The sequence below is a fragment of the Canis lupus genome, chromosome X (assembly GCF_048164855.1).
Source record: "Canis lupus baileyi chromosome X, mCanLup2.hap1, whole genome shotgun sequence".
Taxonomy (NCBI): domain Eukaryota; kingdom Metazoa; phylum Chordata; class Mammalia; order Carnivora; family Canidae; genus Canis; species Canis lupus.
In genome coordinates this window covers 86,214,877-86,238,140 of record NC_132876.1, presented here as the reverse complement: position 1 = coordinate 86,238,140, position 23,264 = coordinate 86,214,877, and the positions used below count along the sequence as shown (strand labels likewise).

Here is a 23,264-nt window from a genome sequence, read left to right as displayed (position 1 = left end):
GGATCACACTCCAGGCTGCAGGCGGCGCCAAACCGCTGCGCCACCGGGGCTGCCCTATCAAGAATTTTATATATCATGCTTTATCCATCGAACACTTATCATGCGCCAGATAACTTTTTGGAGGTGTTAGATACATTGTCTCTGTTACTTCTTCTAAACATCTCAAGTGCCAGGTAGTATTTTACGTGTATGATCTTATTTAATTCCTCAAACCAACCCTATGAAACTGAGACTAAGTTACTAATTAACTTATTTAATGAGTCTTTTTTTAAATTTTTTTTAATTTTTTTTTATTTAATGAGTCTTAACTGGAGTTCTAACCCAAGTTTGATGGTCTCTACAGCCTGATTTTTTGATCACTATGCAATACTATGCATAGGTTTTGGAAGTAAAACTTATCTAATGCTATAATTTTGAACATGATGGATATAACGAGCTTTAGCAACCTCCTGTACTATATTATTATAACTGGGAAAACCCTTTTAAGTGTCCATGTTAAGGAAGTGACTCAGTATAAATTGAATTTAACAAAGTATTAAATTCTTTGATGAAAAAATGTGTAATAGGTTATTGACGGCTGTAAGAGATTGATTTATTTAGCAGCATACCTTTCCTAAATAACTTTATATGTATTTACTTTGTGGTAGGGATCAAAACATGAATTGGGTTCTATCTCTACCATTTAGACTCATATTCTAGTGGAGGTGATAAGTAGCATATTTGTAATATACATGGATATTCATTTGGGACATGTATCAGAAAACCTGACTCTCTTTGGGTTTGGGAATGTCAGATAATACTTCAAGAAAGAAGAGGTGAGTGATGTGTTAAGGGACAAAAAGGAATTTGCCAGATTGAGAAGTCAGTTGAAGGAAAGATAGCATATGCTTTTTCAGCAGAGGAAGCAAACATGTTTAAAATCACAGAAATGAAAAAAAAATCACAGAAATGTGTAAGACCATATTTTATTCATTAATGTCCATATTATTTGTCCTGATTGAAGTGAGGGCTGTGAGATCGGGGAGATTGAGTAAGGGTTCATAAAATGAAACCCCTCTAAGTCACAGGAGATTGTAGTGACTCTTGGGAAGAATTTCAGACAGAACAATGTCATGTTACAGTTTTTGAAAGCTCATTAGCAGTGATATGGAAGGTAATTGAAAGGGGGGAAATAGTGGAGGAGGTTAGAATTTGGGAGAGGATTTAGGAAACTATTGCAAGACGCCAGATAGACAAAATTGAGGTCCTAAATTACCTAGAGAAAGGCATTAAGAATGGAAAGGGGATTGATTCAGAGGCTTTTAGGTTGTAAAATGAGTTTTATGAATGAATGTGGTTTATTGGTGGGAAGGAAATAAAAACAAAAATAGGACTACTTTTGTCATGCTTAACTGGTGAGATTGTTACCGCTTTCTAAAATCTTCAGTACCATTAGAACATTGTTAGACTCCTCTTCAATCTAAGATTTGTGGAGTTTCAGGTATTTGTAGTATATACAACAGGTGGAGGTAACCAGAAGGCATTTGGAGATTTGTTCCTAGAGCTTTGGAATGCCTTCAACCTCCCCATCCCCTCTTTTGGTCCTCAGATTGGATGAATAACAGATTTTATGTTCCCATTGTGTATCATTAGCTATGTGGGATTAGTATCAGAGAAGAATAAGATTAAGAAACTTGATATTTTTCTATTAGTTTGGCTTGATTTTATTTCTTAATGATATCCTTGTATAAAAACATAATTATCTTCAAAAGTTATTACTGGACTATGGGATGTTGGTGGTGCTACAATCAAATTGTTACTCTATCCAAAGATTACATATTTTAACAATGATTTTGATGATTTCATCATTTAGAACCCGCTTAGTTGCCCAAAATGATTAGCTTTAGCTTTGGTCTTGTCTAAAGAAGTTTTTAGAAGTTTAAATATTAACTTTACTAATACTCTCTTTTGTTAATCTCAACCTCCCTTTGTCTGGGAAACAGCTGCCTTTTTACTGTTGCTGCTTATTGTTGCATGCTTGGAGGATGCTAGGTCTAACCTTTCCTGAAAAAAGCCAAACCGAGGTAAATAGAAAATAGCTGTGGCCTCAAGGAGGGAGGGAGGGGCAGTGTTCTGATCTTAAATTTACTGTCACTCTCCTGTGTTTAAAACACATTTTCCTTTTTCTTTTTTTTAATGTTTTATTTATTTGAGGGAGAGTGCTAGCATGAGTTGGGGGAGGGGCAGAACTGAATGGAGAGGGAGGATCTTGAGCAGAATCCACGCTGAGCTAGGAGCCCACAAGGCTAAATCCCTTGACCCTGACTGAGATCATGACCTGAGCCTCAACCAAGAGCCCCACACTTAACTGATGAGCCACCCAGGAGCCCCTGAAACATGTTTTCCTTTAAAATCATGATATGGGAGGGTGCCTGGTTGGCTTAGTTGGGTTAGCCTCTGACTCTTGATTTTGGCTCAGGTCAAGAGGTGGGCTCTGAGCTCAGCATGGAGTCTGCTCAAGATTTTCTCCCTCTCCCTCCACTTTGCCTGTGCGCCCCCCCCACACACTTGTGGGTAAACATGCTCTCTCTCTAAATAAATAAATAAAATCTTAAAGTCATGATATGTTTATGTCTGCCACTCCAGTCCCTGCCTAGTCTGATTTTTACATAGGGTTGCTGCTTGTCACTGTTGGAGGAAATACTTTTTCCTCTTACAACTTAGGTCAGGGGAATGGTCTACAAATTATCTGACAGTAGATTAATAGGAGAAAAGACCAAATTTGTTCAGATGTACATGCTGGAGTTACTTCATAAGGAGTAACTCCCTCAGTCACCAGAGATAAAGGTTTATATATAAACTTATTAACACAACAGGAGTTTTAAGACTTCATTGGGAAAGTATGGAATGTTCTATTGAACTTAAGAAAACTAGGTGGCAGGGTTAGGGCTTTATTGGGAAGGTAGGGAAGGTTCTGTTGGACTCTTTGATGCTGTCCCCAACATAGCTTTTGATGCTGATTGGCAGTTGAATTCATGCTTCCTGTGCTGAGGGTATTTTCCCTATCAGTAAACTCGCTTGGAGGGGAGTCATTAGCAGCTGTATTTTCTGATGTTCTGCTTAGTTTAGATGTTTATTTCTGTGGCTGCTGATTGTTTAGATGTTTTCAGGGTAAAGTAATTTTGATACCACTTTGGTGGGCTATTAATACCTTCATTACTCTGGGGACTATAACATAGTAACAGAAGGAAGAATAGGAGGAAAGGAAACATTTATGCATAGAAAGCAGCAGCTTTCTTAGAAACCCCAAGGTTAGAAATCTGCTTGTCTCACTGGCTATAACTGTGTCACATTGCCAACCTTGTTACTCTTGTTTTCCAATCCACTTTTACATAAGTATGCTCGTGAAAATGGAAGTATAACCCTCAGTGCCCTTCCCTTCACTTTGGAAGTAGTCTGGGGAAACTGAGAGAAGCTAAGGAACAGATGGAAAGAATAAAGGTTATAGTGTCTCAACTCCACAGGACTGCAGAATGCTCCCCTCTCACATCTAGCCCTGGAGCTCTGATTAGGGAGCAGGGCACTTAGGAGTTTAAGAGCTGTGTTGGGGATTAGTGAAAACACTACTATGGACTCTGGTATTGGTAAACTGCTAGCTTAATGAGCCACATCTGTGACAATAACTTTACTGTAGACACAGTATAAGAACCTTCAGTATAAATTGATAGCAATCTTATCAAGTTATAGTTTCTTAATTTGGGGTTGTGATGGGTACTGTAATACAATCTAGATCAGAGGTTGGCAAACTTCTTTTGGAAAAGGCCAGTTAGTACATATTTTAGGCTTTGTAAGTTTGGTAGTCTCTCTGTTGCTGGAAGCAGCCATAGACAAGTAAATGGGTGGGTGTAGCTATGTTCCAGTAAAATTTACAAAAACAGGTGCCTGGCTGGATTTCACTCATGTGCCATAGTTTGCTGACTCCTGGTATGTATACTCTAACCTCTAAGGATTTGTACTGAAGCAGGAATATATTTTTTAAATAGTACGTTCCCATAAAGTTACTCCCCTAAGTCCTCATAGTATAGGTTGAAGAATGACTACATTGTAATTAAATTAATTTCCATATCAGTGCTTTGCTCAGGTCATCCTTTTGCATAGACCCATGTTTCTCAGTGGGGATGCTATTGGCATTTGTGGTGGCCTTGTACATTGGGAGGGAATTTGTTTATTTAAGAGCATATAGCTATTCATACCTCCAGGTTATGGTTTCCAGAGATGTTTCCCTGGCTGAGATGTCTTGTTTTTCCTTCTCCTTTTAGCTATCCTTGAGAACAGTACCCAAGTACTACCTCTTTTCCTAGTCCTTATTATAGTTCATTAACTCTTAAATGGTTGTAGCTTGGAATATATTGTATACACTTAATTTCATAATCTTTTGTCATTAAATTGTAAATTCATTGAGGTAGGAATTTTTGTCTGCTCACTACTGTCTTCTCAGTGTTGATAATTCTGCTATGACTCATAATAGATGCTCAATAAATGTTTGAATTACATTGTTTACTGTTATGGAAAATTGAGATTTAATTCCTTGCCGATATATGTAAGCTTTTGGTTAATAAGAACTGTTCCTCATACTAATTCTGTGTCATCTATGGAGCTGAGTTTGATAACTTAGCTTAAATACTGGGTGATTCAATTTACTAAACCTTTGGGTGTCTCTGTGTAGAAGGCACTGTGCTAGGTAATAACGGGATACGCACATGATTAGCACTCCTGCCTTTGTGGCATTTTTGTCTGATGAGATGGGGTTTAGTTAGTACACAAATAACAAAGGTACAGTAGTTGAGAGTGAACTCTGGAGGCAGGCCTAGATTCGGTTCCTATGTCCGCTACTTAGTACCTGTCTTTTTGAGCAAGTTGTTTAATCTTTCTTATCCTTGTTTCTTTATTCTATAAAGGAAGCCCTCCACCACCTCATAGGGTTGTTAGAACCTTCAAAAAGAAATGATGTAGGCAGCCCGGGTGGCTCAGCGGTTTAGCGCCCCCTTCAGCCAAGGTCCTGATCCTGGAGACACAGGATCGAGTCCCATGTCGGGCTTCCTGCATGGAGCCTGCTTTTCCCTCTGTGTCTCTGCCTGCCTCTCTCTCTCTCTCTCTCTCTCTCTCTCTCTCATAAATAAATAGAAAAAGAAAAGAAAAGAAATGATGTTATTAGCATTTTGCATTAAATTAAGTTCTTACTATTAATAATGTAGGATAGAGACATTGTGTGGAGGACAGATTTAGAGGCTGGAAAGATTACTTTTGGTTTGAGGTAGGAGCAGCAGAGCTTCATGGGGGAAGATGCCATTTAAAGTGGATCTTAAATAATTGGTGGAATTTATAAGGTGGCAGGGATAGGGTAAAATTTTCTAGAGTGGGAATGATAGGCTATGAACAAAGTAAGGATGTTGAGAGAATGCCAGGTGTTTCTTGGAAGCAGAAATTCCACTCAGTAAACTCATATTTCCACCACACCCCACACCACCTTCTCTGGGTAATTAAATTGGTGAAAGATGTTAATCTGCTATTCAACTGGGCTCCCTTCCCTGCCATTTCCCTCATATAAGAAGATAGTTGTCTTTCAAATCTAGACTTTCTGGGTTGAACACTTCATGACTCTGAATTAACTACTCCCGTATTCTTAACAACACTGTTCTCCCCATTTGCCATCACCTGCACAGACTAGGTTGCATACTTCTTGAAAGCAGAGGAAGTATGTTTTAATCACTTTGGCTTGTTTAATCCTTGAGAGTTTACTACTCAACTTATTTCAGGGAGTGGGGGATGGGGTGGTAAAGGAATGATCCTGATTAAAACCAGTTCCAAATAAATTTTTTAAAAATTGTAAAAATACAAACTTTTGAAATAGATGTTGTTTGAGACCTTTGTGAATCCCCACATCTGCGAATACTCTTGTAGCATATAATTTTCTCATTTGGAAATTTGGAGGGGAGTAATGAGGATTTAATGAAATTAAAACTTTATATTTATTACATTTTAAGATGTACTTAAGAAACATTTTTCAGTGTTTCCAGAAAGGTACTTGAAATTCAGAGGAAGTGCACAATATAATTCTAAAGCACAGTTTGGTGTTTTTTAGAAAACAACAACAAAAAAGAACCCAGTTCCAGGCCAAAAAGTCACTCAGCTGTTTACACTTTTGTTTATACTTTAAACATCACTAATTCTTTTTCTCTATAACCTGTGACTGATAGCAGTTGTGGGATAAGTACTCTAGTCCCTCACACCCAGGGCAAGATGATTTAGGAATGTTCCATACTGTCTAGAGATCCCCAGCAGAATTGAGTCCTACTGTATAACCAGCCATTACTGCATCCTTTATTGGTGTTACTCCCTTCCCTGCCTCACTTCTCCATTCCCTTACTGGTATTTCCTAGGCCACCTTCCTGAATAAACTACTTATACTTAAAACCTTCTGTCTCAGGTTGTGCTTCTGGGGAAATACAGCCTAAGACTGTATGGCAAGAAGCATTTTATTAAGAGTCTAAAATTTTCAGGATTTAGAATATAGGTTTGTAGAAATATCTTTACAAGGATTACTGTGAAAGCTTTATTATTATTTTTAAACAGGTAAGGTTTATTAAAACAGATTTGCTTATGTATTGGTAAAACATGTAATAGATACTCAAACATTGGTCCTTTTTAGAAAAGGGGAGAGTAGCTAGCTATTTCCTATTTGGAGGCCAGAGGTCCAAATGAGTCTGGATAAGCTGTCTTTCTGATTTGTACTACAAAAGGGTTCACTTTTGTGTAGTTACTTTTTATTTTTTAAAGAAAATCTCAAGTAGACTCCCCACTAACCAGGGAGCCCAACGTGGCTGGGTCTCATGATCCTGAGATCATGACCTGAGCTGATATCAAGAGTTGGATGCTTAGCCAACTGAGCCACTCAGGTGCCCAGGAATCACTGATGCTAAACCTTCAAATGTTAATGGCTAGGTGTCATTTTAGCCTGTGTGTGTGTGTGTATGTTTTTTTTAATATCAAAATTTCTTCTAGGTTTATATTGTGCATTTCTTTTGAATTCTAACTACCTTCCTGGCAGCCCCTGAACATAAAGGAACAAAGAACCAGAGAAAAAAAATACAGATGCAAGCAAGTGAGAATGGGATAGTATAATCCAAGCATTTTCTTTTCCCTGAATAATAGGTTTTTATTTTACATATGCCCATGTAATTCTGCTGACAATTTTTTTTTATTTTTATTTTTTTATTTCAGAGCAGGTTTGATTAAAAAGAAACCAAAGAATTTCTCCAACTTGATTGGATTATGTGCCATCTGCTGACTCATCACTGTTATTTTGGTGTTCTAAAAATATATTGTAAATATATTGTAATACAGGATAGTTTTAATGACTTAAAACACCTTGGATACTGTATATTAATAACAACATTGCATTAGAGAATGCTTTTCCTAAAAGTCTCTTTTTCCTTTTATTTACAGAATGCTGCCTTTTTATATGGTCTTGGTTTGGTCTACTTCCATTACAATGCATTTCACTGGTAAGTTGACATAAAACTAATAACTCCTGTTATTTCTAGTAAATGGCTTGTTTTGTTTGATATTGTGTGTGTATGTATAATAAATACAAGATATTTTATTTTTTTATTTTTAAAAGATTTTCATTCATTCATTCATTCATTCATTCATTCGAGACACAGAGCAAGAGAGAGACAGAGACACAGGCAGAGGGAGAAGCAGGCTCCATGCAGGGAGCCTCACATGGGACTCGATCCCGGGTCTTCAGGATCATGCCCTAGGCTGAAGGTGGCGTTAAACCACCGAGCCACCCGGGCTGCCCAATACAAGATATTTTAATGTCACTAAGCCTCGTTACTAGAAACTGGAAAATACAAGATTGGTTGTTCCACCTCCCCAACACACATAGGCCAATATATATGCATGTGTGCATTAGTATTTTCCAGTTTCTAGTAATTAGGTACCAGATTACAAGCTCTTGATTCTCTCATTTATAAAATAGGAATAATGGTACTTCAGAGTCAGAGATTAAATATGATAGGAATATATAAGATTTTATAAACTGTAAAGTGTAGGGCCCTGTTGTTAAGGCCTTCGTCCCGTTATTGTTTTTCTTGTTTACAAGACAAGGTAATAGTGTTCTTCAATGGAAATAACATAATAGAATTTGAGTTGGAAGATAGATAACCTGGTCTCTGCACTGTCACTTAATTTGATCTTGAGTTAAATAGACTCCCTAGGTCTGTTTCCCCGTGTGTGTGTGTGTGTGTGTGTGTGTGTGTGTGTGTGATTTTTTTTTTTTTCTTTTTAAGTGCATTGTAGTCACTTGTCTTTTCTACTTTGCAGAGTTTTGATGATCAGATGAGATAATGCATATTTTGTAAACCAAAAAGCCCTATCCAGACATTTTTTATTTGAAACATCTCTGGTTTGGTCAGAGTCCCTTCTGTTCTCCATAATTTTAACCTGAGTGAATGCTGTGAGAGTCCAAAGGAAGGTTTTGGCCAAAGGTTATAATCCTGTCATGTACCTGTTGGGTGCCCTGGGTATTTATCACAGAGCTTTTAAATATGCATTGGCAATGATTCAGTATGGTTTCCCTAAAGATGAAACTGTAGACTTGGATGACTTTTTCTATATGTCTTTTCTTATGTCTTTGCTCTTGGTTCTGTTGGGTTTTGATCATCTGTGGCAGCACTGCATTGTTAGAGAATACCTGTGTGTATATATAGAGTATTATAATCATTCAGATCACTTATGCAAACTGTACAAAACTTTAATTGATCTTTATAAAGAAGCTTTGTAATTTTTTTCTCTTAAATTATCCGTTACTGTGGAGCACCATATTTAAAACCAAGGATAGAGTAGGACTGTTTTAAAATAGTCTTAGTTTCTTGAAGATCCTATTCATAGAAAACACAATTCTAAACTTCTAGAACCAGAAGTAGTTTTAGAGATAACTTAGTTTATTTCCTTAATTTTGTAGATGACGAAAGCCAGGTGTGTAACTGAATATTATGTAACTATTTAGTGGCAGAAGCGAGATTATGCTCAGATTCCCCAATCTAATGTTTTTTCTATTACACTGTTAATAGGTTTGAAGATTGACAGATATTTTTTTAATCCATTTTCGCAGTTGTTCTCCTGGGCACGTTGTTTTACATTCTTTATGGCTAGCCAGAAATAATTTAGATGAAACGTGAGACAAGGAACTTTACAGTTTAGGAATGGACACGTGTACCACACACCAGCATTTTTTCACCTACCTGTGATAACTTATGAGCTCCCTGTAGATTGTAGATACAGATGTAAAATCAGTAATGAAGTGAAACCATCATCAGTTCAAAATTGGATTACTTTAAGAAGTACATGACCATGTCTACTCAGGGGACTTGCAGCTGTGGAACATTGTATCAAGGACTCCTTATCTATATATGATTTTTGTATCCTTCAGTTGACCTAAGAAATGAAACTGAATGATGCAAGGACAATGCAATGTCTGCATTAACAAATGCCCTCTAGTCTGCGATCATGTCCTGGTCACCACCATTTCTCACATCTTAAGTTTCATCTCTAGCTGCTTCCTAAAACGACATATTTCACACCCTGTCTGAATCCATCCTAGCTGTGTGTTTTCTCTCTTGCTGGTCAGATGTTTTTTTTCACAAATTCTTGTGCCCGAACCTTTAACTTATCTTATTTCTTGAACAGATACAGAATTAGAAAGCATGGAGTAGTTGCTTGGTGAGTTTCAGAGTGCAGCCTTAAGTGTTAGAAACTTCTTAGATTAAAACTGTGTGTTTTATTTGGTTTTATTTTAAGTAACTGTTAATTGCTGAGATCAGGCATTTTTCTTTTCTCTGAAATTATTTACATGAAATTTTAGGATATGTTGACAAAATGTTTCTAGAGAAGAATGTATTATGCCCTTTTTTGTATTGTCAACTCTAAGGATCTGCCTAGGATGTCTCAGGATGCTTTATCTTTAGTATATTTGTAATTTAAGTAAAATTTGGTACTTGGTAATGGTGCCTGTTGGCATTTGCTAGATTAAGTATTTGATGATAATGTGTGTGACCAACGTATGTTGGGGTTGGTGATGGTGACTTAATATTACTGAGAACAATTTTACTAAGTACAGTTTTATCTGCTAACTTGTTTGCCTTGTTTCTTGCCATATTCTGCCCATTGTTTCTTTTGGAGTTGATTTTATTGGTTAATTTCTAGATCAGTTGTTTGGTCAGTTTTTCCAGTTTTCAGTTGCATTCTCTTAGAGGAGCCCAGGTCAGAAAGTAGTAGAGCAACTGTAACATCCTCATTGGACTTAGCAATTTTGCTGTTGATCCTACTCTGTAATGTGGGACCAGAGTTAAAAAGATATCCAAAAGGAGAATGACATAGAAGTACAAGGTAAAATACGTACATCAGAATGCTAGAACCAGTCTTTTATAAAGCCAATTTTTTACAGGTGCATGAATGCATGCCCATGCCTTCACTTGTTCTTGCTCATGAAGGTGGCACATTGCTAGGGGTGCCTTGAACTGAGTTTTTTCTTGCCTTATAGTGAGAAACCTGTATCCTTGTTTGAGAGGAATTGAAATGCAATACAGTAATAAATTACTACAGCTTACAGCCATACTTCTAAATATATCCATCTCAAAATGCTTATCAGTCTTCTCTTTCTAACCTGCAACCTTTTGTATTCCCATTGATCAGTATCAGAAGGGTCCTATGGTGGCAAATCTAAGAGATAACCTAATTCTGTGCTAGAGTCATAGGATTTTGGAAATTAAGCTCCCAAATCTAATTGATAGGCCTGTAAGGAAATAGAGTGATTATTGTTGACATTAAAAAGGGTTAGGGGAAGGAGGTGGAGGTGAGATTAGAAACATAGAAGTATTAACACATTACAAGTGACTTTTTTTTAAGGATTAATTCCTCAAGCACTGTACCAATCACAAGTGTACTTTAAAAGTGTAGGAATCTCAGTTCTCCATTGTGGTGACCACTTTGGGTGCAAATAAACCTCATGTCCTTGTGCTGCCACCATTGATCCTGAGGCTTGTCTAACATGGAGTCTGGCAAAAACTTAATATTTAATAAATATTTTTGAGCTATCATAATACAAAATAATGCTCTTAGATGAAAAGTTTTAGTTCCATTAAAATGAAACAGTTCATGTTAACATGTGTTGTTTATTATGTACGCTTCTGTTTTGACAAAACCAGCATTTAACTAAGGCAGTTTTGGTAAAGTTATGCTTACCAGTGACACATAGATTGCCAGAGAGAATTTGGAAGGGTTGGGCTAATTAAGCTTCAGGGAAATTATGAATAAAAACATACATCTTTGCAAGAAGGGAAGGAAAAAATATCTTTCACTGTCTGGGATGATGAAATGAAGACTGACTAGAAAGAGCAAAAAAAGCAATGAAGTAACACACTAGCAAATGGTAATATGAAGAACCCTTGTGTGTTATTTCTAAATTACCCTCACATTTAAGGTCCTCTCTGGTTCAGCCTCAAAAGATCCTTCTAGCCTACTGTTCCCCTAAATACATTTTTTTTCTGTCAGTCACACTGTATTAACATTTCCTTGAAAACGTATTGAGCATTTTTAAAAAAGATTTTATTTATTTATTCATGAGAGAGAGAGAGAGAGGCAGACAGAGACAGAGAAAGAGGGAGAGGCAGGCTCCTCATGGAGCAAGGAGCCTGACGTGGGGCTTGACCTGGGATCATGCATGATCTGAGCCGAAGGCAAATGCTTTACCAACAGAGCCACCCAGGCACCCCATATTGAGCATTTTTTTACCTATGTAATTTTGTGCCATTTACTGTGTTTGGTCTGCCTTCGCCTACGATCTCCACCTGTTAAAATTCCTGCCATACCTGTTTCTTTGATTACTTCATCAAATCTTTCATTTGTCACATTTAAAAGGAACCTCTATATTTCCTAACATGTATGTATGGAATTATCTGTGTCTTGTGTGTCTACATGCTATTACTGATTTAGAGTTAGAATATTCTCTCTTTTATTAGTATCAAATGTTGTGGTATTAGACCATTTATCCCTTCAGATATCCCTGAGGGAAATCTCTGGACTCAGCTATATTAGCCTTAAAAAAGTTAAAAATTTTATTATGTCTCTTTCCAAATGTACTGAAACTGCTACGGACGTTTAGTTAGTATCATTATTTTTACTACAGGTTGGTAAAGTCCTGAGGAAGCTCTTCTTTTTAATGACTTTCTAGAAACAAATTATGCTGTGCATAATTATTATTGGCATTTTTTTCTCAAAATCCAAAAATGTAGTGTTTTTATCACCAAAATTATTAAAATTATTGCTAGAGAATATGCTTTAATATTTGAAAATTATAAACCTTTCCAGGCATTGTATCATGAAAATATTTTATAGTTTTGGGTAGCTATTTCTTATGTTCTAAAATTCTGTGTCATCAGAATCCTGAGGTAAGCAGAATTTATATGTGTTGATGTTTTTAGTCTAGTTTGTGGTGCCGAGATCATGCTCTGGCTACATGCAATTTGGTGAGATAAGCACGTGGTAAAATGACCAAAATTAGAATGTAGTCTGAATGGTACCTATTTTCCTCACACACACACACACACACACACACACACAGGCACACACTTTTTTCCCTTTTTCCCCCTAATGTGGGGAAAAACTGAGGAAGCACACTGGAAAGATGGGTAAAAAGTTTAGAAATGGAAATGAAAATGAACCTAGATATATTTTGTTAGACGAGAGGAGCTCAGTATGTAGACTGTGGAACATTGCTGTCCTGCCCCTACGAGAAGCCCAGTCAACCAACTATAAAAGTGATGGCATTAGTAAACATCTATTAAAGTTAACCATTTTCTATGTTATTTAGACAATTAAATATAAAAGAGGAGTGTGGACCTCAAGGAATAGGCCATTTGGAAAAACTGGAGATAGTGTACACCACTACACAGAGAATAAAATGATTTGATTATAAAGTGGACCTAACAGCTGGTTAACACTAAGTAAAAAATAGTTGGTGTTGAGTTTGGGTGGTCAGTCTTTCAGGTAATAGTGGGTTTAGGGTAAAGTAGAAGAATGAAAATATTTCAGATCAGGAGACTTCTGAGGAGAAGCAGTGAAGTCAGGAGGGCCAGTATTTGCATAAAGAAATTCCTGAAATAGCCAGGTCACAGCTGAGGATGAACAGTGTTGGGTCATAACTGGGAATAGATTTTAATAGGTACTGGGTACTGTTTACAGATCTTAAATGCTACATAGAGATTAACTTAGAGTATCGTGGTCAGTAGGCTATTACAGGAACCACATGTTTGAGGAGACATAGGTATGCCAGAGCAGAGCAAAGGTAGTTCTTAAAAGAGCCTATCTATTTCAGTAATCTAGTCATGAGATATTGAAGATTCGATCTGCAAGGTAATGAATTTGAGGAATACTTTGAAACAACGATGAGAAGAACTTGATGATTTGATATATATTGGCCTCACCATCTCATGGGCACTTTAAAAAAAAATATTTATTTATTTATTTGAGAGAGAGAGAGGGAGCAAGCTGTGGAAGGGGGCCAAGGGGCAGAGGGAGAGAGTGTCTTAAGCCGACCCTAACCTGGGCACATAGCCCAGTACAGGGCTTGATCTCACAACCCTGAGATCACGAATTGAGCCAAATTCAAGAGTCAGACGTTTAACCAACTGTGTCACCCAGGTGCCCCTCATGGGCACTTTCAGTAGTCCTTAAGGAATAAATATAGGGTAGCCCAGACTAGTATGTTGGAACATGTGTTTTTGCATATAGGTTGAATTTTTTTTTTAATTCTCAGTGTGTTAACATATATAGAAAACTTGTTAAAATAAACCTGTTTCTTTTTTTATTTTTTAAAGATTTTATTTGTTTATTCATGAGAGATACACAGAGAGAGGCGGAGACATAGGTAGAGAGAGAAGTAGTAGGCTCCCTATGGGAGCCCAATTCAGGACTCCATCCCAGACCCTAGGATCACACTCTGAGCCAAAGGCAGACTCTCAACCGCTGAGCCACCCAGGCGTTCCTAAACCTATGTTTCTTTGCACTTGTGTGACATTGTGAACTACTTGGATAAGATGTCTGCACCAAACGTACCTATGGAGTAAAACACATCTACAAATTTAGGATTTAGAGGGAGGGCCAGAAATAGAAACTAAGAGTAGGAAATAATTTCTCCCAAGGGTTTGCTACTGACACTCTGTGTTCTCCTCACTGCTTCTTTCACATGCCTTTCCTTAGACAGTTTTTCTTTCTTAGTTTCTTTTTTCTCGTTTCTTTGCTGTCTTCTACTTCCTTTCTTTTTTGTTCATATTTTTGACTCAGGCCTGCCTGGATTTTTTATTGGCATGTGTGGACATCGCTTAGTTCTGACCATTCCACAAGAGAGTTTTCTGACCCATCTCATAAGTTAAGGTTCATTAGGATTTTATGAAGCATTATCCTCAATTTTTATTATTACAGAATATAACATGCTTAAAAATGTATAAACAGAAGTATACAGCTTAACATATTATTTGTAAGATAAACATCCATAAGTATCATTTGGATCAAGAAATAAAAAATTGCTCTTAGCCGAAAAGCTTCCCCAAACCTCTGCATACCCTTTCTCAATTGTATCATGTTTTAATTGGCCTCATTTACACCTGCAGTTGTTCTCTTCCTAACCTTTTATATGCTAACCCCCAGCCCCCAACAATTGCCTCTTTTATTAGTAGAAGGTGGTAGCACTAATCATGACCAGGAGAATAACAGAGGCTGCCCTGTACCTCCTCCTATTAGAAAGCTTTGAGAAAAGTACAAAGAGAGCCTCTTAACACGCAGATGAGTAACTTGAAGTCTGAGAAAAACAGAAAGCTGCCTTTGTATGAAAATGGTAATTTACACCAATTCTTTTCTGTCAGGTCTTTGACTCCCCTCTTCTACCTGTACACATCAGAAAATAAAACACATACACACCCACCCACTTAAAAAGGTATCTAAAACATAGATCCCAGCCTTCTCTTCTGTAAGTAAGTAGTTTTACCTGGTATAAAAGTATCTGATGCCGGGCCTGTTGTCCTCACCCCTCATGATAAACATTACCCTTTAGAACCCTTAATTTTATAATAAACCTGTACATAGCCCCACATAGTTTTTTTTGGGAAATAGATAATGCATAAATCAAAATAAAGTTACTTAAAAGACATAGAGGGTATTGTGCTCTGTTTTGTGTTAACAATATTTTCAACTTTTCATATAAAAGGTTGACTTTTCTTTTGGAATTGTATAAGATTCTAAATAGCCACCTTCAAGATAAGTAGAGGCAGAGAATAGCTGATAAAAGCTTCGCAAAGAATATATTAGCTGGTACTTGGAATAAGTCTTAACTAAATACTGTGGAGAGATTTAAAATGATGCTCAACATATTGCTCTAGCTGGTGTTACAATTTTCAAAATTCAAAGTAGACATTTTTCCTTATGATTTTATTTTTTAGTAGGTAGTATATTTACATGATCAAATTAAGGTGTATAAAATACATATTCAGTGAAAATACATATTCAATGAAAAGTGTTCCTTATGCTTGTATTTGCTCTACTGGTAATCAAGACCATTTATAAAAGATAAATTGTGAATTTGGGCCAAAAATAGACTGATAAACGAATGGAAAGTGATAGATGATAGAGAACCCAGAAACAGACCCACATGAATATGGACCCTTGATTTAGGACAAAGTGGCACTGCAGAGCTGTGGTAAGGATGGTCTTTACTACAAATGATGCAGGGGATATTGGATATCTATCTATATGGAAAAAATGAAATCTGACCTCAGACCATATAAAAAATAAGGTACATATGGATTATAAATCTAAATATGAAAGTTTTAAAATGAAGACTTATTCCTACAGAATAGACTAGAAGCAGGATTAATCTCTCTTCTCTAAAAAACGAAACTATCTGTCCCACCCTTCTTTCCCCTAGGAAGTTCCAGAAACAGTAAAATCAGTTATTTAAACTGAGAATTTTATTAAGCCATAAAGTATTATTTGAATAATTGATTATACATTCATCTGATCTTCCTTCTCCTGTTTTAAATTAGATGATATACATTCAATTATATAAAAGACCCTGGTACACTTCCAAGTCTTTTTTTTTTTAATACATTCATGTAAAACACATTTTCTTTAAAACCGTATTACATAAAGCAGAAGTTAAACTGTGCTACCAAGCAAAAATTCATGCAAGTGTTAAAAAGTTAAGATATCTTATGTCTATATTCTTTCAGGGCAATTAAAGCATTTCAGGAGGTGCTTTATGTTGATCCCAGCTTTTGTCGAGCCAAGGAAATTCATTTACGACTTGGGCTTATGTTCAAAGTGAATACAGACTATGAGTCTAGTTTAAAGGTAGGTTATTGAGTTTTTTCCAAGATACAATGTTTCATTTTGTGCATTTTTTGGGGGGATGGATTGTTGTTAAATATTAGAGCATTGAGAAATGTTGGAATTTATATTGGCACTTCAAAAGAAAATTTGAAAATTTAGGTGAAAGAACTGCTTTATCAGCTATGAACTGGAAGATACACAAAGTTGGGTTTCAGGGTACAAAGTAGTTATGATCCTAAGACATAGGTAACTGATGGTACCATTACACTTTTTTTTTTTTTTAAGTTTTAATTGAAGTCTGTCATCAGGAAAAGAATGTTTCAATCTCAGTTTGGACATCTAAATCAGTCCACTGTAAATGATTGGCCACTATATAGGTCAGGTCCAGCTGCTTAATGGTGCTGTATCTGTGATCCCAACCTGGCCTATTTCTTTGCATGGGTCTCACTAGAATTCCGTCAACCTCTACCAGCAGGACACATCCCATATCTAAATTATTAAAAAAGTATTCTCTGCAAATCATTTGAATTGCTCATTCGTGAATATAAACATTGTTAGGAAAAGATAATATATTGTTGTTTTAAATATTTTACTTTCAGTGGAAATTTGATATTTCTCAATTTTTTAATTGAGTTTCTTGTGCTGTCTATGCCATCACTTTAGGTCTTACTGGGCTTTTCATAGAAATAGTGCATTCCTATACAGCAAAAGCATTGCTTTTTGAAGGACTAGAAGTTCTAGGAAAAAGTTTAAATTGTTGTGAATTTAAGACTATAATGGTTGCCATGTTGTAAGTCTCCACTGCAGATTATCTTAATCCTGAAATGGGGGTGGGAGGGAGATAAAGAATGATAAAGACTTTACAGTAGGTTGAATTTGAATTCACTAAGAAGGCCCTACTGAAGGTTTTTTTAAAGGTATATTTAATTGTTCTAGAGTTTTAAAGTAGACAATTATGCAACTACTGTTTCTATCTTTCATGAGTTTATAAAAAACAGTGTTGATATGAAAGAGTGATATATAACCAAAAACACTAAAACCAAGTAGATTGTGAAGTATTTCGATTACACAGTTGTCAAAGGTAAGTGCAGTTTGAGGAATTGGCGCGAAGGTAAAATTAGGTAATGTGGAGAGTGAAGGATGCCTGGAAATTACCAGATTTCCTCAAATGTAGAGCAGCATTTCTCAAACAGTTGACCCTTGAACAATGTGGGGGTTATGTGCCCCCCCCCCCCCCCGCACCCCCCGCCCCCGAGTTGAAAACCTGCGTGTGACTCCTCAGCAGTGTAACTACTAATAACCCACTGAAAGCCTCATCTATAACCTGGAGTTGCTTAACACATATATTATATGTATCGTATGCTGTATTCTTAAAATGAAGTAAGTTGGAGAAAAGAAAATGTTAAGAAAATCATAAGGAAGAGAAAATACATTTATGCAAAAAAAAAACAACCCATAAATAAGTGGGCCCATGGAGTTTCAAACCTGTGTTATTCAAGAGTGAACTGTATATACTATGGGATGTGAGTGGATTTGAAATGGAAAATAATTTCAGATATGCCACCTTGAGTATTTTAACCTCCTCTTGGCCATTCACAGTATATATTAGCTAAGAAATATTCTTATTATGTCTAATATAAAGTGAACTTATTTGATCCCTTTATAATGTTGTCATAATATGACTGTTCTATGTGGCAGATATGTTTTTGATAGCAGTTTGGTAAATGTTGCTCTGGAAATATATTTGAGTGGAAAAAATAATCAGATAATGTCCCATATTATAGAATTTGGCTCTCTGAACATCAGTACAGTGGTGTCTTACATAATTCTGTGGATGCCAAGCTCTGCTTCCATGAAGATAGCAATACTTAAAATCCTTTTTAATCAGGGGCAACAGTATTGGACAGTGTTCCATGATGAATTGGAAGTATTGTTGCTTACTCAGGTTCAATAGAGACTTCCTGTGTATAGCTTTTGTTTGTTAGGCATAAAAAGGGTAACAAACCTTCAGGTCAGCAATTGTAGCAAAAATGTTAAGTACAGTCTTGTTAAAATACTTGATGATCATCCTGATGTTTATTTCATTTGTGTGAACATAGATAAGAATTTTAGGAGTCCTTGCTATTTCTCTTCCCCATAATGAGAAAGTTGCCTTTGATTTTTGTCTCATTTTGACATTGGTTTCTTTTAAGGCTTCTCTCTCTAATATTCCCTGTTTTCAAAAGGAGAATTTTAGACATCATCATTTTTAGTCAAGGAGGAGGTATTTCAGGTAGTACTCTAAGTGCTTAGCATTTAGTGCAAATGAAGATAGGAATCAGAAGGAATGATATGTCCCTCTCTCCTTAGGTGGCATAGGAATCAGAAGGAATGATATGTCCCTCTCTCCTTAGGTGGCCTTCAGTTTTCCTAAAGTAGATTGGCTACTGAAACTTTTGTAGAAGCATATTTATTGGTATAGATGCTTTGGCCTGCATGCTCAGAAACTCCCAATTGAAGCTGATTAAAGTAACAATTAAAAATTAAAAAGTAACAATTAAAAATTGCTTGTATAATGTGAAATACAGCCTTCAAGATTGGTTGAGTCAGCCTATCCAAGGTTTCATCAAGGATTCCTTTTCTTCTCTGTTCTGTGTTGGCTTATTCTTAAGGCTGGTTGCTGGGTACAATCAAAGTGAAATGTAGAAAACCCTAAAAACCTTACCAAAAAACTATTAGAAGTAATAAATGAATTCAGTAAAGTCACAGGATACAAAGTGAGATGATTCAGTTTTCGTGTCTCATATAGAAAGATAGTAGTGCTATAGGTGCTTAGTATAGTGCTGGCGTATGATCAGTGCTTAGTAAATATCTGATCATCATGTCATAAAGGAGAAAGATCCTGACTTGCTGTTGATCCCTTCAAGAATACTTTTGGCATCTCATTGGCCAGAAATGGGCCATATGGCCATTCTCAATTGATTCCTTATTAAGAACTTATTAAACGGCCTAACTCTTAGGCCAGTTTTTGAGCAGGGCTCATTTCCCTAGATACACTGTTCCTATCTGATGGAGGAGTGAGGGGTAGGTAAAAAGTATTTTGATGTCCATTAGAGATCAGGTCTTCAACTCATTTTGTTTCCCTCCCTTGAAGAGGAATATAATGTATACAGGTTTTCAATGATAAAATGCAGTATACTTTCATAATAGATTTATTTTCACCTACACCTGAAATGGATTCCAGGACCTTCTGTTTTATTTATATCCCTGGTAAATAACTTTTTTACATTTTGGTAAAATGAATCTCCGAAACTGATTCATTCTGTTTTGGTACTATGTAAACACCTCTCAGAGCAAGCAAATTTGGGTTTAAAATTAGATCCTGCCATATGACTAATTGTGTGACCTTGGGCAAAATGCCTAACTCTTCTTTTTGTTTTGTTTTTTTAAAAGATTTTATTTATTCATTCATGAGAGAGACACAGAGAGGCAAAGACATAAGCAGCGGGAGAATCAGGCTTGCTGTGGGGAGCCTGATGTGGAACTTGATCCCAGGACCCCCTGGATCATGCCCTGAGCTAAAGGCAGACGCTCAACCACTGAGCCACCCAGGTGCCCTGATTCCTAACTCTTCTGATCCTCCTTGTGTCTGTAGTTACTGGAGTAACTGTCCCCACTCTACAAGATTATTATAAACAATAAATTTATATACATGTACACATACATACATGCACACACACATATATGTATATGAAAATATCTGGCAAGTTTTTTCAGCCTCCGTTTTTAGTTCTTAGTTTGTTGAATATATCTGAAGGTTCTCAGTTTGGGACCAGAATAGATATTATTTATGAAATCCATTTTCCCATCCTAGAATTTAATATTTTTATTTTTGCTACTGTGCCCATCATCAGAAATGTGAAGTTAATGCCCAGCTTATTTTTCCATTAGATTGGCCAATAAAGATTTATGCGTTTAGTGAATGGTGGAGGTACCACTTCTTAATTTATTAACTAGTTTAATAGTATTTGAACCAGAGTCCATTCCAGGATGACATTACTACATGGTATTTGTTGTTTTTTCTTCTCTGCTTCAGATAATATCCGCCCCCCAAGTAGGTTTGGTTGCCTCTTTAACACCATATAATTAATTCAGAGTTTTATTTCATTACTTTTTAATGATGTTAATGATATTTGCTTACATTTGTTATATATTTGAGGTGCAGTGTATGATCATTACTTCAATAAAAGTACTCTAATTTTGACAAATAATTTTATATCATGCCTCTAATTTTTTTATAACAAATTTATTTTTTATTGGTGTTCAATTTGCCAACCTACAGAATAACACCCAGTGCTCATCCCGTCAAGTGCCCCCCTCAGTGCCCATCACCCATTCACCCCCACCCCCCGCCCTCCTCCCCTTCCACCACCCCTAGTTCATTTCCCAGAGTTAGGAGTCTTTATGTTCTGTCTCCCTTTCTGATATTTCCCACACATTTCTTCTCCCTTCCCTTCTATTCCCTTTCACTATTATTTATATTCCCCAAATGAATGAGAACATATGATGTTTGTCCTTCTCCGATTGACTTACTTCATTCAGCATAATACCCTCCAGTTCCATCCACGTTGAAGCAAATGGTGGATTTGTCATTTCTAAGACATGCCTCTAATTTTTACATCCTGGCAGACTCTTAATTATTTCCCTCATGTGAAGGAAGGAAATGCAAAATAAGATGTAATAACACCCATATTCTTCAGTCAGTCAATGCCAGTGAATCTATTTAATTTAATGAAGATGATGTAGAAATTCTCCCTACTATTTATATATTTAAGTTTGCCTGGAATATGACAACATTGGAACTTTTTTGAATTTTAAAGGTAAAGAGTATGGCTTTTTTTTTTTTTTTTTTAAAGATTTATTTATTTATTCATTCAGAGAGAGAGAGGCAGGCAGAGACGCAGGCAGAGGGAGAAGCAGGCCCCATGCAGGGAGCCCAATGTGGGACTCTATCCCGGGTCTCCAGAATCACGCCCCAGGCTGCGCCACTGGGGCTGCCCAAGAGTATGGCTTTTTAATTGGACCTGTGGATAATTGGCTGGATACCAGTATAAGTTCCCTTATTATTTGGTATTTAAAGATGATAAGTGCTGATTTGAAGGGGTTAATAAGAAAGAGGAAGATGAGAATTGCAGGGACAATGTGAAGGAAATAGATTGAATTCAAATGAGACTTGGATGTTAGTTTGGCGTTGTACCAAGTGCTTAGTGTTTCTTGAATAGATAAATGAAATGGAAGAGGCTATAAAATGATAAATGCGTATCATAGGGTAGGCTGGAAAGATTGGGAGGGGGCGGAGAGGCTGGTTTTATTTATCACCTTTTAACAGAATTTTTTTTCTAGACAAACTGGCAGTGCATTTGTTTTCTCCAAACATTCCCATTCACCAGTTCATTCAGCTTGTCTCCCCTCTACTGTTATACACAGCATGAAACTACTGAGTGAAATACCATTTCCACTTGCTTTTTACCTTACTCTATTCCAGGAACTACTTCATTTCCAGGTGTCTGATTTGATCTTAGACCCTTCGTGGACTCTGGACTTTTATTGTCATATTTTTTATGCCAAGATATTAAGGCAGAAGGAATAAGTAAAGGCACGAGGATATAGATTCCCTTTGAGAAACCACTTTTGGAATCTGCGAAAATCCCTCTTGTCTTTTATTATTTTATTTCTTAGTGTAGAATATATAAATCATTGCATTTAATTAAGATACTGTGAACTCTATTATAAATATACTTAGAATTTGAATGCTAGCTATTTAATTAATTTTAACTGTGCCTTAGGTTTCTAAAATATCTTTAATATTTCTTTGTTGAAGTTTTAACAGCATATTCTTATTAGTTCAGTTGTCTGAAGATCATGAAAGTTGCTGTTATTTCTCCATGCCTGCCCCTGCCCTATTTAATACTTCATAGTGCTCAATAGCTTAACTCTCCAGCTGGCATTTTGAAAATTTGAATTCTTTAAAATTTGTTTTATTTAGACATAATTGACATATGACATTGTCTAAGTTTAAAGTATACAACATGTTGATTTGATACATTTATATATTGCAGTGTGATTTATCACTGTAGGGTTAGGTGGCACCTCTGTCTCATCACATAATTATCATTTCTTTTTTGTGGTGGGAACAATAAGACCTAGTCTCTCAGCAGCTTTGAAGTTTATAATACAGTATTGTTGACTCTAATCTCTGTGCTGTGCATTAGCTCTCTGGGACTTAGTTATCAACTAGTTCCAAGTTTGTGCCTTTAAACAGCATCTCCCTAATTCTCGCAGCAGCGTGGAACTCTGCTTCACCTGAATGTAATATCACTGTTGCTTTTGGCAAAGGATAGTTGTTACTGTTTACTTTGTTTTCTGTCTGTCCATTTTGTCCTGCTGCTTCCTTTTTCCTCTACTTTTCAACTTGTATTTTACCTTTTAATCTTTCCTAGATATTATTCTTTGATATGAGGTGATCTCCTAATTGGTATATCTTGCCACTTCATAATGCTCTCTCCACTTCACTCTGCCTGCTCAGTTTTGTTTTTCCATTTGATACTTATTTCTGCCCTTTGTTCTATTACATACATACTTTTAAGCTTGAAGTAGTTTAAACAACAGAAGTACCTCAGTTTCTCCAAAATGCATGTTTGAAAAGGATATGACTGCTCATAGATATGCAGTCACCATTCTTTGATACAAAGGAGTTAGGGTGAGTTCAGTTTTCTCTCCTTCAAATATATTTTAACTACAAGAAATCATTTCTAATCAAAATGTAATTTTTTTATGTTTACCCATAACAATTTAAATTC

At 36.3% G+C, this 23,264-nt stretch overlaps 1 protein-coding gene across 10 annotated transcripts in view; it reads left to right on the top strand.

The window, feature by feature from the left end:
• KDM6A (lysine demethylase 6A) overlaps nt 1–23,264 on the top strand; it is a 213,688-nt gene that overhangs the window by 92,302 nt on the left and 98,122 nt on the right. For all 10 annotated transcript variants that reach the window (XR_012026460.1, XM_072816714.1, XM_072816709.1 and 7 more), the window contains 2 exons: nt 7,486–7,544; nt 16,326–16,446. Coding sequence is in view for 9 of the 10 variants with exons in the window: in XM_072816714.1 (XP_072672815.1) it covers nt 7,486–7,544; nt 16,326–16,446 (180 nt within the window). In the remaining variant the exon portion in view is untranslated. The remainder of the gene's footprint in view (nt 1–7,485; nt 7,545–16,325; nt 16,447–23,264) is intronic.